Source organism: Oncorhynchus gorbuscha, linkage group LG15 (genome assembly GCF_021184085.1).
Source record: "Oncorhynchus gorbuscha isolate QuinsamMale2020 ecotype Even-year linkage group LG15, OgorEven_v1.0, whole genome shotgun sequence".
Classification (NCBI taxonomy): Eukaryota; Metazoa; Chordata; class Actinopteri; order Salmoniformes; family Salmonidae; genus Oncorhynchus; species Oncorhynchus gorbuscha.
This window is the reverse complement of record NC_060187.1, coordinates 55,356,036-55,373,803: the sequence shown is the minus strand read 5'-3', so window position 1 is coordinate 55,373,803 and position 17,768 is coordinate 55,356,036. Positions and strand designations below refer to the sequence as shown.

The 17,768-nt window shown below is 43.8% G+C and overlaps 1 protein-coding gene across 1 annotated transcript in view; it reads right to left on the bottom strand.

Annotated features, from left to right (window-relative positions):
• Window positions 1–17,768, bottom strand: part of LOC123997526 (eukaryotic translation initiation factor 3 subunit E) — a 45,111-nt gene that overhangs the window by 8,809 nt on the left and 18,534 nt on the right. Inside the window, exons 6-9 of the mRNA XM_046301863.1 lie at window positions 17,296–17,421; window positions 16,804–16,928; window positions 9,741–9,867; window positions 8,901–9,002 (exon numbers count right to left, since the gene is read on the bottom strand). Coding sequence (XP_046157819.1) covers window positions 8,901–9,002; window positions 9,741–9,867; window positions 16,804–16,928; window positions 17,296–17,421 — 480 coding nt within the window. The remainder of the gene's footprint in view (window positions 1–8,900; window positions 9,003–9,740; window positions 9,868–16,803; window positions 16,929–17,295; window positions 17,422–17,768) is intronic.

Below are 17,768 nucleotides of genomic sequence, written 5' to 3'. Positions count from 1 at the left end.
CTGATGGGAAATAAAGGTCTTCAATCGTATTCCTCAAATTCACCTTTTATTGTAAGAAATGCTAACGTCATCATCCAAACATTACACAGAACACATCCACAGCCAAACTCATTCCATAAACCAGTCTAAATAACAGACCCCCCCCCCCCCCCCAAAAAAAACACTACCCAACAGCTGGATTTGTTTAACATTTGCTCAGAGGGGTTAAAAAAAATGTCAGCTAGCTAACAGCAGCTAAATTCCTTGATGGCAGCCATATTTGTTTATATTTGACAAGCGAAAACTCCAATCCCATTCACTGTAAGACAAATAAATTACAGCCAAATATGGCTGTGCCCATTGCATGAAAAACTTAGTTTGGCCACATTTTTAGCATATTACAAATCTTTTATGTACTTGTGTATTCAAGGACCGAAGCACATTACTTTTAACTGTTTGACAAAACACAAAGCAAATAGATCACCAAATACAAGCCTACCACCAAGCCTAATCTTCAGCGGGGGGCGCAAACAGAAGTTTAGACGCAAAATTAAAATATAACTCCTGGAAATGAGGTACCATAGTTACAATCTGATACCGCATCAAAAACAACTGGGAACTTGGAAATCTCCAGCTTCTGAGCTTCCCCAGACAACTGAGGACTTGCAAGATTTGTAATGCATGATTTGTCAGCAGTACTTAAAAACATGTGAACACATTAGGCTCCATACATACGGTATGCTGCAGTAGAAACGACAAGACGAATTACAGAACATACGGCACTTATTTTGATAGGAAGGCACACATGTCCAAAGTTATTATTGGCAAGGAAAACAATGAAGGCAATGCATAGGACAACCAGAAAAGGTGCCAGGGGAAAAAAAGAAAAGAAAAAAGTAAGTTGGGCCTGGTCTATTTTAATTGTATTTTTTTACCCTTTTTCGCCTCAATTGGCAGTTACAGTCTTGTCCCATCGTTGCAACTCCCCTATGGAGAAAGGTCAGGAGAGATGCGTTCTCCGAAACAAGACCCTGCCAAGCCACACTGCTTTTTGATAAACTGCTAGCTTAGCCAGGAAGCCAGCCACACCAATGTGTAAGAGGAAACACTGTCCCGCTGGCAACAGAGTCATCTTGCAACCACCCTGACAGCCACAAGAAGTCACTAGAGCGTGACGGGACAAGAAAATCTCGGCCGGCCAAACCCTAGCCTAACCCGGACGAAACTGGGCCAATTGTGTGCCGGCTTATGGGTCTCCCAGTCAAGGAAGGCTGTGACAGCATGGGATCGAACCCAGGTCTGTATTGACTCCTCAAGCGCCGCAGTGCCTTAGACCACTACACTACTCGGGAGGCTGTGCAAGGCCTGTTCTCACTAGAGATGCGCAATGTCTCCACACTTGATCTGGGGAAACACTGGGGAAGTGCTTGGGCACTATCTGACTCCGTAAAGCCTCAAATTGTGCGCAACAGTGAAATGGGCTACTTCATGTGTGAATTCATTTACACACCAACTCAAACTTCTAGAAAATAATTTGCAATTGACAACTTCAACCATAGCCTATAGATAATTAGCGGGCAGCATGCCTTGGTTTGAAGGCACCGGGGGTTAACTGTCCTGCTGCGTAACAAATCAGTACATTGACAAAAAAAACTCGATGGGGCAACTTTTACAGAAATTTGGAACTCATGGGCGAAAAAGATGAAGGCTTGTGTGTGTGCCTGCTCTGAGAAGACTGACAGGACACTACTCCCAAGGCAATGCTGCTGAAGCACCTTAAGAAGAACTGGTCTCCAACCTGAGGAGTAACAGGGAGCAGCATCTGCTCCAACCACATGAAGTCTCTAAACAAGACCCTAAGCAGGGAAGTAGAGACAAACCTAGAGGGCTCTTTAAAAGTGTGCGAGTGTTCAACGAGCTTGGTGATTGAGGGCATGTGTAAAGTCTTCGCTGAAATGGGATACAGTTCCAATATTGTTGGTTGTACGTCATCTAGCTGCAGCCCCAACCCACCGAGGCATTTGCACAGGAAAGATGGAAAGATCAAATTTTTGGAGGCAGTGCTTTGGATACTCTGTCAGAGCAAATTTGTCAGAGAAAAACTATCAAATAAAAAAATATATCTATACAAGTTAGTTTAGGTATGGGTTCCTCATTCGTTAAGAATCAGACTGGGGGAGCTAGAGGCTCTTTATATTAGCTTAAAAATAGATAAGATGAAATGGGACCTTCAGTAAAGCCTAGACAATTTACTTCTGTGAAAGAGCCATTTGATCAGGCCAGATGTTTTTCCATTGAGTGTTTATCATCAAGAAGCAAAGGGGGCAGAATAACCCAAAGTTTAGCCTTTGATTTATCTGCAGGTCCAAATTAACAAATCATTTGGGAAATCTCAATTATACCCTTGTATGCACAAAATGAGGCTGGGAGATTATATTCTGAAATCCACACAGAGCACTGCACCAATTAGCACACCTGCTCAGTCGCCAGAACATGTCCAGCCCCTCTTCAGTAAATGAGCAATCTCCTTGGAATATTAAATCAAAGCACCACAATTTACCCTAAATGATTGACAAATTCACACAATTATGAACTTCTGACCTATGTTAGGAGTGGATGAAACAAACCACAAGTTGTAAATATGTTCACAGGGACATTATCAACACTCACACCTAGGAAATCTTAATACCAATGGTGTATTACCAGTTAGTGTTATTCCACAGCATTTCAATCAGTGGTTTAGTCTTCGACCTACACTCGAAGATTCTGAACTGAGTGATACGTTGGACAGAACTACTCCCAGAAATTCCCTAAATGGGCAGCTAGCGTCTGATTAAAATAAAACAAATCCCAACATTACCTTGGATACTTTTCCTTGTTTGGCCACAGTTGTCTTAACTCAGTCTCTTCATGCTATGAACAATTATGCCTAAATGTAATATCTTAGTGTTAGCATGAACACTTATTTGAGTTTTGCTTCAAAATGAGACACTTTCATTCCCATGCATACAGCTTTGTCTACAAACTGCAAACTTTCTAAAATTGCTTTCACAACAGAAGCCTTCTGTTGATGCAAGGATCCATCCTTCTGCTGGTGCGCCACAACGTACTTCAAATAAAAGGTGAAACATTTTGAGCGGAAGGGCTTAAAAATCAGCCATGGTGGGAACAGATTAAGTAGATAATTTCTCTTGCCATCCACATGTACTAGAGAAGTAATTCCTCTTGCCGAAGGGTCTTACCTTGTACCTCACATTATTTTGTAGTACTAATCTACTCTTAATGAGGGGCTTCAATTCAAATCAAGTCAAGTCTCTGGCTGGTCCGCACAAACGAAACAGCCTTCCTGTAAAATGTCTGTCTTGTTTCATAAACTGGAATAAAAGGATTCCAGAAATGTTCCATACACACAAAAGGCTTCTCAAATTATGAGCACAAATTTGTTTACGTCACTGTCAGTGAACATTTCTCTTTTGCCAAGATAATCCATCCAACTGACAGGTATGGCATATCAAGAAGATGATTAAACAGCATGATCATTACACAGGTGCACTTTGTCCTGGGGACAATAAAAGGCCACTAAGATGTGCAGTTTTGTCACAACACCACAGATTGTCTCAAGTTGAGGGAGTGTGCACTTGGCATGGTGATTGCAGGAATGTCCCCCAAAGCTGTTACCAGAAGATGTAATGTTAATTTCTGTACTATAAACCCCCTCCAACGACATCTTATAGAATTTGGCAGTACGTCCAACCAGCCACACAACCGCAGACCACGTGTAACCACACAAGCCCAGGACATCCACTTGTAGTTTCTTCACCTGCGGGAATGTCTGAGAACAGACACCCAGACAGCTGATGAAACTGAGGATTGTTTTTGTCTGTAATAAAGCCCTTGTGGGGATAAACTCATTCTGATTGGCTTGGCTCCCAATTTGGTGGCCTATGCCCTCCCAGGCCCACCCATGTGAAAGCCATAGAGAAAAGGGCCTAAATGAATGCATTTTAATTTCCTTATAAGTAAAAGTAAAAACTCAGTAAAATCATTGAAATTGTTGAGTTTATATTTTTGTTCAGTGTGTGTGTATGCATGTTTGGTTTTGCTAAACTAACACACTGACCACACCACTCGCATCGGGAGCCGCGCAAAATAAAGTTACACATACGTTATTCAAAGTTGGTTGCCAACCGCCATATAAAGTCCAAAGAAGAAGCATTGAGAGATTACTAGAAACAAACTCGGTTTACCCTTTTTATCAAAATGTGCGTAGCGGCACATGAACGAGCGGTCTGGTCAGCACGTAACTCTTAGAAATTAACTGGATTTGTTAGCTAGCTATACCTAGCGGCAAATAACTAACTAGCATAAAAGAACGCTAACAATCACTATGGAAACTGTGAACATAAACCAGAGATAGGTCATTAGTTCAGACTGGTATGCAGAGATTAACTAAGTTCACCACCTACTACAGTCTGCACAAGTGAAGATTTCTGCAGGAAGCAGCCACGGCAACAACCACCGGTAACCCTCCCACCATTCAATTTGACCCATCACAAAATGGTGGTTGGCGTTGCCCAGAGAGTCGTTTTTGTACATTTTGAAAAATGTCCTCTTCACAGTCCACCACGAGCCAACACCTGACGAATAGCTGGCTCATTATTACCACATTTTTGGCACTGAGGACCAGGCCTAGATGGACAAAGGCGTTGCTGGAACAAAGTGCAGCCTTTATTTTTAGGTGATGCACTAGACACTTCAATGGTAGTACACATCAAGCCATTACACACCAAAACAGAAATAAATTATCCCAATGGCGGTCTATGACACATCTCTTGAGTGTCTGAACGCCTCTGCATAGACCTTTGCTTATAAAGCTTTTACTGTTAACTACCAGGCTGATGGACAATTACACGCCATCATAAAAATCTGTCCAGACCAATGAGTCATAGGGTTTCCCAGAGGACTTCTGTATCACGGGGCGGCAGGGTAGCCTAGTGGTTAGAGCGTTGGACTAGGAACCAGAAGGTTGCAAGTTCAAAACCACCGAGCTGACAAGGTACAAATCTGTCGTTCTGCCCCCGAACAGGCAGTTAACCCACTGTTCCTAGGCCGTCATTGTAAATAAGAATTTGTTCTTAACTGACTTGCCTAGTTAAATAAAGGTAAAATAAATCACCCAAGTGACCTAATACAATTCTACCATCGGACAATATATATAAGTCCATGTATAAAAATACATTTTAAAAAAGCCCAACGCTGTGAGAAATCATGAGAGGTTGGCTAATCTTGCATGATCACTAATGGCGTTTACGTCAAATCAAATTTTATTTGTCACATACACATGGTTAGCAGATGTTAATGCGAGTGTAGCGAAATGCTTGTGCTTCTAGTTCCGACAATGCAGTGATAACCAACAAGTAATCTAACTAACAATTCCAAAACTACTGTCTTATACACAGTGTAAGGGGATAAGGAATATGTACATAAGGATATATGAATGAGTGATGGTACAGAGCAGCATACAGTAGATGGTATCGAGTACAGTATATACATATGAGATGAGTGTGTAGACAAAGTAAACAAAGTGGCATAGTTAAAGTGGCTAGTGATACATGTATTACATAAGGATGCAGTCGATGATGTAGAGTACAGTATATACATATGCATATGAGATGAATAATGTAGGGTAAGTAACATTATATAAGGTAGCGTTGTTTAAAGTGGCTAGTGATATATTTACATCATTTCCCATCAATTCCCATTATTAAAGTGGCTGGAGTTGGGTCAGTGTCAATGACAGTGTGTTGGCAGCAGCCACTCAATGTTAGTGGTGGCTGTTTAACAGTCTGATGGCCTTGAGATAGAAGCTGTTTTTCAGTCTATCGGTCCCAGCTTTGATGCACCTGTACTGACCTCGCCTTCTGGATGATAGCGGGATGAACAGGCAGTGGTTCGGGTGGTTGATGTCCTTGATGATCTTTATGGCCTTCCTGTAACATCGGGTGGTGTAGGTGTCCTGGAGGGCAGGTAGTTTGCCCCCGGTGATGCGTTGTGCAGTCCTCACTACCCTCTGGAGAGCCTTACGGTTGAGGGCGGAGCAGTTGCCGTACCAGGCGGTGATACAGCCCGCCAGGATGCTCTCGATTGTGCATCTGTAGAAGTTTGTGAGTGCTTTTGGTGACAAGCCGAATTTCTTCAGCCACCTGAGGTTGAAGAGGCGCTGCTGCGCCTTCTTCACGACGCTGTCAGTGTGAGTGGACCAATTCAGTTTGTCTGTGACGTGTATGCCGAGGAACTTAAAACTTGCTACCCTCTCCACTACTGTTCCATCGATGTGGATAGGGGGGTGTTCCCTCTGCTGTTTCCTGAAGTCCACAATCATCTCCTTAGTTGTTGACGTTGAGCGTGAGGTTAATTTCCTGACACCACACTCCGAGGGCCCTCACCTCCTCCCTGTAGGCCGTCTCGTCTTTGTTGGTAATCAAGCCTACCACTGTTGTGTCGTCCGCAAACTTGACGATTGAGTTGGAGGCGTGCGTGGCCACACAGTCGTGGGTGAACAGGGAGTACAGGAGAGGGCTCAGAACGCACCCTTGTGGGGCCCCCGTGTTGAGGATCAGCGGGGAGGAGATGTTGTTGCCTACCCTCACCACCTGAGGGCGGCCCGTCAGGAAGTCCAGTACCCAGTTGCACAGGGCAGGGTCGAGACCCAGGGTCTCGAGCTTGGAGGGTACTATGGTGTTGAATGCCGAGCTGTAGTCGATGAACAGCATTCTCACATAGGTATTCCTCTTGTCCAGGTGGGTTAGGGCAGTGTGCAGTGTGGTTGAGATTGCATCGTCTGTGGACCTATTTGGGCGGTAAGCAAATTGGAGTGGGTCTAGGGTGTCAGGTAGGGTGGAGGTGATATGGTCCTTGACTAGTCTCTCAAAGCACTTCATGATGACGGAAGTGAGTGCTACGGGGCGGTAGTCGTTTAGCTCAGTTACCTTAGCTTTCTTGGGAACAGGAACAATGGTGGCCCTCTTGAAGCATGTGGGAACAGCAGACTGGTATAGGGATTGATTGAATATGTCCGTAAACACACCGGCCAGCTGGTCTGCGCATGCTCTGAGGGCGCGGCTGGGGATGCCGTCTGGGCCTGCAGCCTTGCAAGGGTTAACACGTTTAAATGTCTTACTCACCTCGGCTGCAGTGAAGGAGAGACCGCATGTTTTCGTTGCAGGCCGTGTCAGTGGCACTGTATTGTCCTCAAAGCGGGCAAAAAAGTTATTTAGTCTGCCTGGGTTTCTTCTTGTAGTCCGTGATTGACTGTAGACCCTGCCACATGCCTCTTGTGTCTGAGCCGTTGAATTGAGATTCCACTTTGTCTCTGTACTGACGCTTAGCTTGTTTAATAGCCTTGCGGAGGGAATAGCTGCATTGTTTATATTCGGACATGTTACCAGACACCTTGCCCTGATTAAAAGCAGTGGTTCGCGCTTTCAGTTTCACGCGAATGCTGCCACCAATCCACGGTTTCTGGTTTGGGAATGTTTTTATCGTTGCTATGGGAACGACATCTTCGACGCACGTTCTAATGAACTCTCACACCGAATCAGCGTATTCGTCAATATTTTCATCTGACGCAATACGAAACATGTCCCAGTCCATGTGATGGAAGCAGTCTTGGAGTGTGGAGTCAGCTTGGTCTGACCAGCGTTGGACAGACCTCAGCGTGGGAGCCTCTTGATTTAGCTTCTGCCTGTAGGCAGGGATCAGCAAAATGGAGTCGTGGTCAGCTTTCCCGAAAGGGGGGTGGGGCAGGGCCTTATATGCGTCGCGGAAGTTAGAGTAACAATGATCCAAGGTTTTACCACCCCTGGTTGCGCAATTGATATGCTGATAAAATTTAGGGAGTCTTGTTTTCAGATTAGCTTTGTTAAAATCCCCAGCTACAATGAATGCAGCCTCCGGATAAATGGTTTCCAGTTTGCAAAGAGTTAAATAAAGTTCGTTCAGAGCCATCGATGAGTCTGCTTGGGGGGGGGGGGGTATATACGGCTGTGATTATAATCGAAGAGAATTCTCTTGGAAGATAATGCGGTCTACATTTGATTGTGAGGAATTCTAAATCAGGTGAACAGAAGGATTTGAGTTCCTGTAGGTTTCCTTCATCACACCATGTCCCGTTAGTCATGAGGCATACGCCCCCGCCACTCTTCTTACCAGAGAGATGTTTGTTTCTGTCGGCGCGATGCGTGGAGAAACCCGTTGGCTACACCGCATCGGATAGAGTCTTCCCAGTAAGCCATGTTTCCGTGAAGCAGAGAACGTTGCAGTCTCTGATGTCCCTCTGGAATGCCACCCTTGCTCGGATTTCTTCAACCTTGTTGTCAAGAGACTGGACATTGGCAAGAAGAATGCTGGGAAGTGGTGCGCGATGTGCCCTTTTTCGGAGTCTGACCAGAACACCGCCTCGTTTCCCTCTTTTTCGGAGTCGTTTCCTTGGGTCGCTGAATGCGATCCATTCCGTTGTCCTGTTTGTAAGGCAGAACACAGGATCCGCGTCGCGGAAAACATATTCTTGGTCGTACTGATGGGGAGTTGACGCTGATCTTATATTCAGTAGTTCTTCTCGACTGTATGTAATGACCTGGAGTACTAATGTAAGAAATAACACGTAAAAAAAAACAAAAAACTGCATAGTTTCCTAGGAACGCGAAGCAAGGCGGCCATCTCAGTCGGCGCTGGAAGTCAAGGGTCTGTGCTAGCTACAAGGGAACGTTGGAAGGACTGGTTGGCCAATCCAAATCGCTCTGTAAATCAAGGAATATATAGAGAGCGGGACACAGAACAACCATTCTGAAAAGGATAAATTCCTCAAAATCTATTGCACATTGATGAGTGGGTGCGTGCTGGTGGGGGCAGCTGGGACTTACCGACTCACACTCCCTCAGTTTCTTCTGAGCGCTGTCAAAGTCAAAGTTCACATACAGGCACTCCACAAACTCTGTGATGGGATCTTTGTAGGTGTAGGACTCCTGGAAATAGAAAAGAAGATTTCTAACAATTTGCACATGTCGGTGTGTGCTCTCTTCATTGTTCAGCAGTGGACATGGCACAGGTTCGACAGGCAAGGCAGCATGCCTCCAACCCATTACTAAAAACAAAAGTCAAATGTGGAGAACCATGGCTAACCAAACAGTAGAATTTACAAGGCAGTGAATAAAAGCAGATTCAAAAAGTCCCCTAAATAATTCCAAACCAATGCTAGGGGGGAGAGACCCAAGAAGACCAAAAAGACAGAACAAGCATAGAGCACATGTTTTAATGATTACACAGAGCACACCGAGACGGCGCTTATTTAGCTTTCAGAGCCATTGATCTCTGAAGAAGCTACCGATGTTGGGTTTGGGAAGAAATCGGTACTCTACAATCAGACCGTCTGCTGCCATTTATCAAATGTAATGGGTTCAAGACCTCTAGCCAGGACCAGATCTCTGATAGAATATACTCTAAGAGAAGCATGTTTATCAGCCAAGGCATTACACTGCTCATAGATGTGTGGATTCTGGCCTTTAATGGTGTTGGGTTAAATGCAGAAGACTTTTCAGTTGAATGCATTCAGTTGTACAACCTTTCCCTAATAGTTGGTGACATCGTGTGTCAAAATGGCCAATCCTACACTGACTGAGGTTGGCTAACATGTTACTGTGATAGAACATTTGTAAGAAATGTTTGAGAAATTGGGGTAAGGAATGTGTTCAGATTGTTTATACCTGCTGTATGACCTTGACCAGATCTTTCAGGACCTGCCGCCGCTTGCGAACGTCTTTGTTTGTGATGACAGCAGTGGTCAGGTAACGCAGGATGTGTGGGCACATGGTCTGAATGGCGTTGAGGTACCTGAAATGACAAAAAAGGTTATGACAAGAACAAATAAATCAGGAGTCTTAAGGACTGGAGGAACTACATGGCAACAAAAAAAAGTGAGTTGATACTTATGGAGGTGAAGGCTATACGAAGTTGATCAACTGTTGGTATATGCATAGGTTGAAGGGCATAAAGGTCTATTTTTGATACACAATTAACTAAGCAATTAGGCCCATGGCATTTAGGACTTCTGACCTTATCAACCAAACAGACATGTGCATTGTAATAGCGCATTCTCTGCATGACATGGGTTTAAGCACTCCTTTTCATTACCCCCTGTATAAGCTGAGGGGAGGAAAGGAAACCCTGGCCTCCGCAGTAGACACAGATCACCGAGCAGGGGATCTGCCCAGTAGCTGAAACCCTATCCTTCAGGGCCTTGTTTTTCAGCCACAGGTCAACTTGCTAAGGGCTGAGCACGAGAGGGTGCCTTGTTAGAAGCCAATTAGAACCCTAGACAACATTCTTACTCTGCAGACAGTGTTACAAGTCCTTTCCCAACACACTTCCGTACAAAAAACTTGCACACATACAACCCCATTCCTTTTCAAATGGAGTGTTCAACATGAGTTTATTGTACAACTTCTCTTCATCCTTATCGGAATAGCCATCATTGACCCCCCCCCATTCAATCCACAGACCAGATTACATTTCTAAAAGAGGAAGTGGGGTTTCCCTGCCACTTCCGGCTCCTGCTACTCTGAGATTAGGATGGAGAAATCTGTTTTTCAGAGGGAGGGAACACCGCAGACAAGTGTAATTAGTTGAAACAATTACAGGGACAAGTGGGCCTGTGGCACTTGTGATGCTGGGGTCTAAAATCAGCAGTGAGCAGCCGGGCTAGGCGGTGAGTGATCCTCCACCTGGTTGGAGAAGCCCCCTTTCCTTTCCTTTTGTAGTTGTCGGACTTCGTGGCAGACCACAACACCCCATGCTCTGTTCCCAATGAACATATGCCTACTCTCTCTCAAGGGGGTCTCCAATAGAGAGCAATTCCAGACCTGCCAACCCTGTCCATCTTTTTAGAGTGCCAGACGCGCGGGGCAAATTGGGAGATTCAACTTGTGTGCCGAGTTGGACCCCCGCGAGCTAGTGCGTGCAGTTGGGAGTCTGATCGCAATTATAGAACTGTACCAACTCAAGTCTATAAAAAGGTTGGAATACTTTGACAGCATTCCATTTACACATATGGTAAAAGTCACCAACAAGATCTAATTAGCAGTTTCAAATGTTCAAAATTTATAAAATCTCAAATCTAGTGCCGAGGGATTTTGGAAGCATTTCCTATATAGCTAATACAGGACACTCATTCATTCTTCATCGCGCAGTCTTCTAAACCCCCCCCGAGTCCATTTAATGCCGAGATTATTATAAAAAATAACTCTTTTGTAATGCTTTTTGTGACATAGTGGGGCAAAAAAGTATTTAGTCAGCCACCAAATTGTGCAAGTTCTCCAACTTAAAAAGATGAGGCCTGTAATTTATCAGGTTCACTTCAACTATATGACAGGCAAAATGAGAAGAAAATATCCAGAAAAATCACATAGGATTTTTTTATGAATTTATTTGCAAATGGTGGAAAATAAGTATTCGGTCAATAACAAAAGTTTCTCAATACTTTTGTTATATACCCTTTGTTGGCAATGACAGAGGTCAAACGTTTTCTGTAAGTCTTCACAAGGTTCACACCTAAGCACCTTATACCACCCACCACTGCGACTTGTATGCTCTCGTCGGCTGGCCCTCGCTACATATTCGTCGCCAGACCCACTGGCTCCAGGTCATCTACAAGTCCATGCTAGGTAAAGCTCCGCCTTATCTCAGTTCACTGGTCACGATGGCAACACCCATCCGTAGCACGCGCTCCAGCAGGTGTATCTCACTGATCATCCCTAAAGCCAACACCTCATTTTGACGCCTTTCGTTCCAGTTCTCTGCTGCCTGTGACTGGTACGAATTGCAAAAATCGCTGAAGTTGGAGACTTTTATCTCCCTCACCAACTTCAAACATCTGCTATCTGAGCAGCTAACCGATCGCTGCAGCTGTACATAGTCTATTGGTAAATAGCCAATCCATTTTTACCTACCTCATCCCCATACTGCAAAATTTTAATTATTCGCCTACCTCATGCCTTTTGCACACAATGTATATAGACTCCCCCTTTTTTTCTCTACTGTGTTATTGACTTGTTAATTGTTTACTCCATGTGTAACTCTTGTTGTCTGTTCACACTGCTATGCTTTATCTTGGCCAGGTCGCAGTTGTAAATAAGAACTGGTTCTCAACTAGCCTACCTGGTTAAATAAAGGTGAAAAAAATAAAAACACACGGTTGCTGGTATTTTGGCCCATTCCTCCATGCAGATTTCCTCTAGAGCAGTGAAGTTTTGGGGCTGTTGCTGGGCAACACGGACTTTCAACTCCCTCCAAAGATTTTCTATGGGGTTGAGATCTGGAGACTAGCTAGGTCACTCCAGGACCTTGAAATGCTTCTTACGAAGCCATTCCTTCGTTGCCCGGGCGGTGTGTTTGGGATCATTGTCATGCTGAAAGACCCAGCCACATTTCATCTTCAATGCCCTTGCTGATGGAAGGAGGTTGTCACTCAAAATCTCACGATACATGTTACTGATGGTAGGCTTTTGTCCCAGCTCTCTGCAGGTCATTCACTAGGTCCCCCATGTAGTTCTGGGATTTTTGCTCACCGTTCTTGTGATCATTTTGACCCCACGGGGTGAGATCTTGCGTGGAGCCCCAGATCGAGGGAGATTAGTGGTCTTGTATGTCTTCCATTTCCCAATAATTGCTCCCACAGTTAATTTCTTCAAACCAAGCTGCTTACCTATTGCAGATTCAGTCTTCCCAGCCTGGTGCAGGTTTACAATTTTGTTTCTGGTGTCCTTCGACAGCTCTTTGGTCTTGGCCATAGTGGAGTTTAGAATGTGACTGAGGTTGTGGACAGGTGTCTTTTATACTGATAACAAGTTCAAACAGGTGCCATTAATACAGGTAACGAGTGGAGGACAGAGGAGTCTCTTAAAGAAGAAGTTACAGGTCTGTGAGAGCCAGAAATCTTGCTTGTTTGTAGGTGACCAAATACTTATTTTCCACCATAATTTGCAAATAAATTCATTAAAAATCCTACATAGTGATTTTCTGGATTTTGTCTGTCATAGTTGAAGTGTACCTATGATGAAAATTACAGGCCTCTCATCTTTACGTTGGAGAACTTGAGCAATTGGTGGCTGACTAAATACTTTTTTGCTCCACTGTAGATACTAATTACAGAGCATCAGGTTGTGTGATCCTCGCAATGTTACGTGGAAAATAGAACTAACGAGACGCAGAATTAAAAGTATCACTGGCAAATGCGACCAGTTATAGTTTCGTATTTGCAATTTAATTTATTTCACTGGCAAATGCGAGTGAACTGCTGGCACTTTAGAGCCCACTGAATGTCCATCTTATGTTCGCTAACGTTAGCTTTGAACAATTAGGGTATACCTTTCCACAACACACCGAGTCGAAAAGGGATGCGTTTACCCACAGCTGACAGTCAAAAAATGTCCCATCACAACAGGAGGAGGGGCAGGCACGGGGTAGCTACGTTGACTATTAATCTACATGTCTGTTGACAAACTCGGTACATGTCTGTGTTGCAGCTCGAGAACAGGGATGTTTAAAATTATATATTTTCTAGATATATGCATTTCACGTACCAACTACGCAATTCTCTGTCCATGTACGAGATCCAGGTTATGTACGCAGAAATGAGTAGGGCCTTGATTTTAATTTATATACATTTCATTTAAATAATTTTTAAATGATCAAGCCCCTCATTTCTGCGTACTTTTAACTTGGATCTCGTACATGGACAGAGAATTGCATAGTTGGTACGTGAAATGCATGCATGTTGGCAGGTCTTCAAAGCTGCACAAGTCATGCAGTCATATCTGGGACTAACTGAGAAAAAAATTAAATAAATATAGCATTCACCATACCCCACTTAATCATTTTGGAGTTTAAGGCAACAACGCTGTACTGGTTGCAGAGGACGCTTCAAAAGAATTGAACCAAGAATAAAAAAATCTAAACGATTTCAACCCAGTGCGTGTGAGTGAGCGTGAATAATGAGGAGATGGGATAGGAGGGTGGAGATGAGGGGTAGAGGGTGAGATTTCATTATAGATCACCTCATGACAATATTCTCACCGTGAGTGGCCTTGAACTCAGTAGAGGTTTTCAATAACACAAACTAGGAAGGCCTGATGCAACTTTTGCTGACTGTGGGTAACAGAGGTCAAACATTAAACTAAGGCCTAGCCACCAACTTTGGCCAAAGGAAGTAATGGTCAAGGGGTGAGGGAAAGAGGCCAAGACTCACTGTGGAATTAAGTGGTTTCTTGACTGAAATTGCAACGCAAACACTCCCTCAAGTTTGTCCAAACAGATGTTTGTGTGAGCATTTCATGACTAATTATTGGGCAGCCTTTCATTCATGTGTCACCAAGATGGCATAGCAGTCAGACGTCTTTTGTCCTCGTCTTGTCTCATGTGCGTGTGTGTGTAAAATATATATGTATGTATACACACATATGTGTGTGTGTGTGTGTGTGTGTGTGTGTGTGTGTGTGTGTGTGTGTGTGTGTGTGTGTGTGTGTGTGTGTGTGTGTGTGTGTGTGTGTGTGTGTGTGTGTGTGTGTGTGTGGCTCTAGATAAGAGCGTCTGCTAAATGACTTAAATGTAAATGTAAATGTATGTATATACACACACATATAAAGTTGTAAATATATATATATATAAATATATTTACAACTTTCTTCGCATACCCTTATATCCCCACCAAGGATGCCAGCCATATATACACTGCTCAAAAAATAAAGGGAACACTAAAATAACACATCCTAGATCTGAATGATATATTCTTACTAAATACCTTTTTCTTTACATAGTTGAATGTGCCGACAACAAAAATCAATCAATGGAAATCAAATGTATCAACCCATGGAGGTCTGGATTTGGAGTCGCACTCAAAATTAAAGTGGAAAACCACACTACATGCATTCTGTATACTTCTGGCCCTTTGGACACTTAACAACCCTCCAGGCAAGCTTCAATGCCATACAACTCTCCTTCCGTGGCCTCCAATTGCTCTTAAATACAAGTAAAACTAAATGCATGCTCTTTAACCGATCGCTGCCTGCACCTGCCCAACATCACTACTCTGGACGGCTCTGACTTAGAACACGTGGACAACTACAAATACCTAGGTGTCTGGTTAGACTGTAAACTCTCCTTCCAGAACAACATCAAACATCTCCAATCCAAAGTTAAATCTAGAATTGGCTTTTTTTTCCCGCAACAAAGCATCCTTCGCTCATGCTGCCAAACATACCCTTGTAAAACTGACCATCCTACCAATCCTTGACTTCTGCGATGTCATTTACAAAATAGCCTCCAATACCCTACTCAACAAATTGGATGCAGTTAATCAGTGCCATCCATTTTGTCACCAAAGCCCGATATACTGCCCACCATTGCGACCTGTACGCTCTCGTTGGCTGGCCCTCGCTTCATACTCGTCGCCAAACCCACTGGCTCCATGTCATCAACAAGACCATGCTAGGTCTAGTCCCCCCTTATCTCAGCTCGCTGGTCACCATAGCATCTCCCACCTATAGCACACGCTCCAGCAGGTATTTCTCCCTAGTCACCCCCAAAACCAATTCTTTGGCCACCTCTCCTTCCAGTTCTCTGCTGCCAATGACTGGAACGAACTACAAAAATCGCTGAAACTGGAAACACTTATCTCCCTTACTAGCTTTAAGCCCCAGCTGTCAGAGCAGCTCACAGATTACTACACCTGTACATAGCCCAAACAACTACCTCTTTCCCTAATGTATTTATTTAGCTCCTTTGCAAACCATTATATTTATTTCTACTTTGCACATTCTTCCACTGCAAATCTACCATTCCAGTGTTTTACTTGCTATATTGTATTTACTTTGCCACCATGGCCTTTTTTTGCCTTTACCGCCCTTATCTCACCTCATTTGCTCACATCGTATATAGACTTGTTTCTACTGTATTATTGACTATGTTTGTTTTACTCCATGAGTAACTCTGTGCTGTTGTATGTGTCGAACTGCTTTGCTTTATCTTGGCCAGGTCATAATTTTAAATTAGAACTTGTTCTCAACTTGCCTACCTGGTTAAATAGGTGAAATAAAAATTAATTAAATTAAAAACTGAGTAAAACTCAGAACCAGACCTTCATATCTGCTATGTTGTGGTGGCATGTCATACCTTCAGTTGACTACAATCATTACACAAACCGGCAATCAGAATGGGGGGATGCATTATAATAGTTTGTGTGTAAATTTTACGCAGTTCTGAGTTTCTGATCTGCAATACACATGGACTAACTTAAAGCTTCAAAAGTAAAGAGACCACACAAAAACAAACGGACTGAAACCACTTTTAAAAAATACCCCAAGTAGGTTTTTAAAGCAACCCCCTTCCCAAAGTTAAGAGTAAATGGCTTCCTTTTCAAAATCAAGTTATTCTAATAAAAACATGTACTTTCTCCACAGTTAGAAGGACCTGACCCAGGCGGCTGCCAGCTGAACCACTTTTTGTCTCTCCTGGGCCAGGAGCAAACCCTGGGGCCCAAGGTTCAGCCCTCTACTGTGCCTCTTCTTTAGGGATAATTTCCTTCCATTCTCCCCACCAAGGATGCCAGCAAGCCACATTTTAACAATCACCTCTTCGGTCACTCAAGGGTTTAGTTTGGATCAGTGAAGACACTGCACCTCAGAGAGCAATATGTTAAGGAGGGTTAGTCATCAGGTCTAAATGAGCCAACAGTGTTTTACAGAACTCCAGTGTGTCAGAGATGAAAATACTTACTGTGGCTGATACAGGAAGAGCTCAATGATGTTGTCTCTGCCTTTGGGGTGGTTAAAGAAGACGAATAGGGACCAGTGGATCAGCCAGGTCCTCTGCTGAAGAGACTGGAGAGGGGAGCTCACCGACTGGACAGGAGAGAGTTGTCATTATTTACTAGTTCTGATTGAGGTGACAATACAGTATACTTGAAGACAATTAAAAAGTTCAGAGTACTTTAAGAACGTGAGGTCTCAGTTCCCTTTTAAACGTTTTCCTTTCAAGCCAGAGGCCGCACCCCTGCATCCTTCCCAGCTATCCATACAATACATTTTTTTAAAGAAAATAGATCCACATAACTGCTCCATTTTCAGATCCTCTGAGTCAGGACTGAAAGGGGGTGGGGCATCAAGCCGCAACAGTGCTTTGCTGAAACACGAAGCGGTCAATAAGGGAGTTGAATCTACGTAAGGGAATCAGAGTGCAGTGTCAAATTCTGAGAAGTGGGGCATTTACATTGTTATCGATAGTCTCCCTCAGGCGGGTGAGGTCTTCCATCGCAGCCTCCCAGTTCTGCATCAGGATCTCAGAAGCCAGCTTCCCCCACAGGGAGTTCAGGGCATTCCTGTCTGTGGCCGGGACCTGGGAAAAGACATGTCATACTTGTTAGAACATAAACAAAGCGTCAACTCACACAGCAGCAGAACTCAACCCACCTGCAAAATGACCAGGCACTGGCAGATCTAATCCTGATAAATGCCTCAGTGTACAAACAGTGTGCTCGTACACACGCACGCTCAGGGACAGTCAGTGAAGTAGTGGCTGTTGCCACCGCCGCTTGGCTTTGGCAAGCAAAACTGTTCGGTGGAGTTACTTTTCTTATTTATACAGTATAACCGGATTAAATTATGTCATCCTGAGGGAACGGGACTTGACAGAAAGAGAAATGAATGTTTAGCTTTTTATAAAACCTAATTTGCTGCACTTTG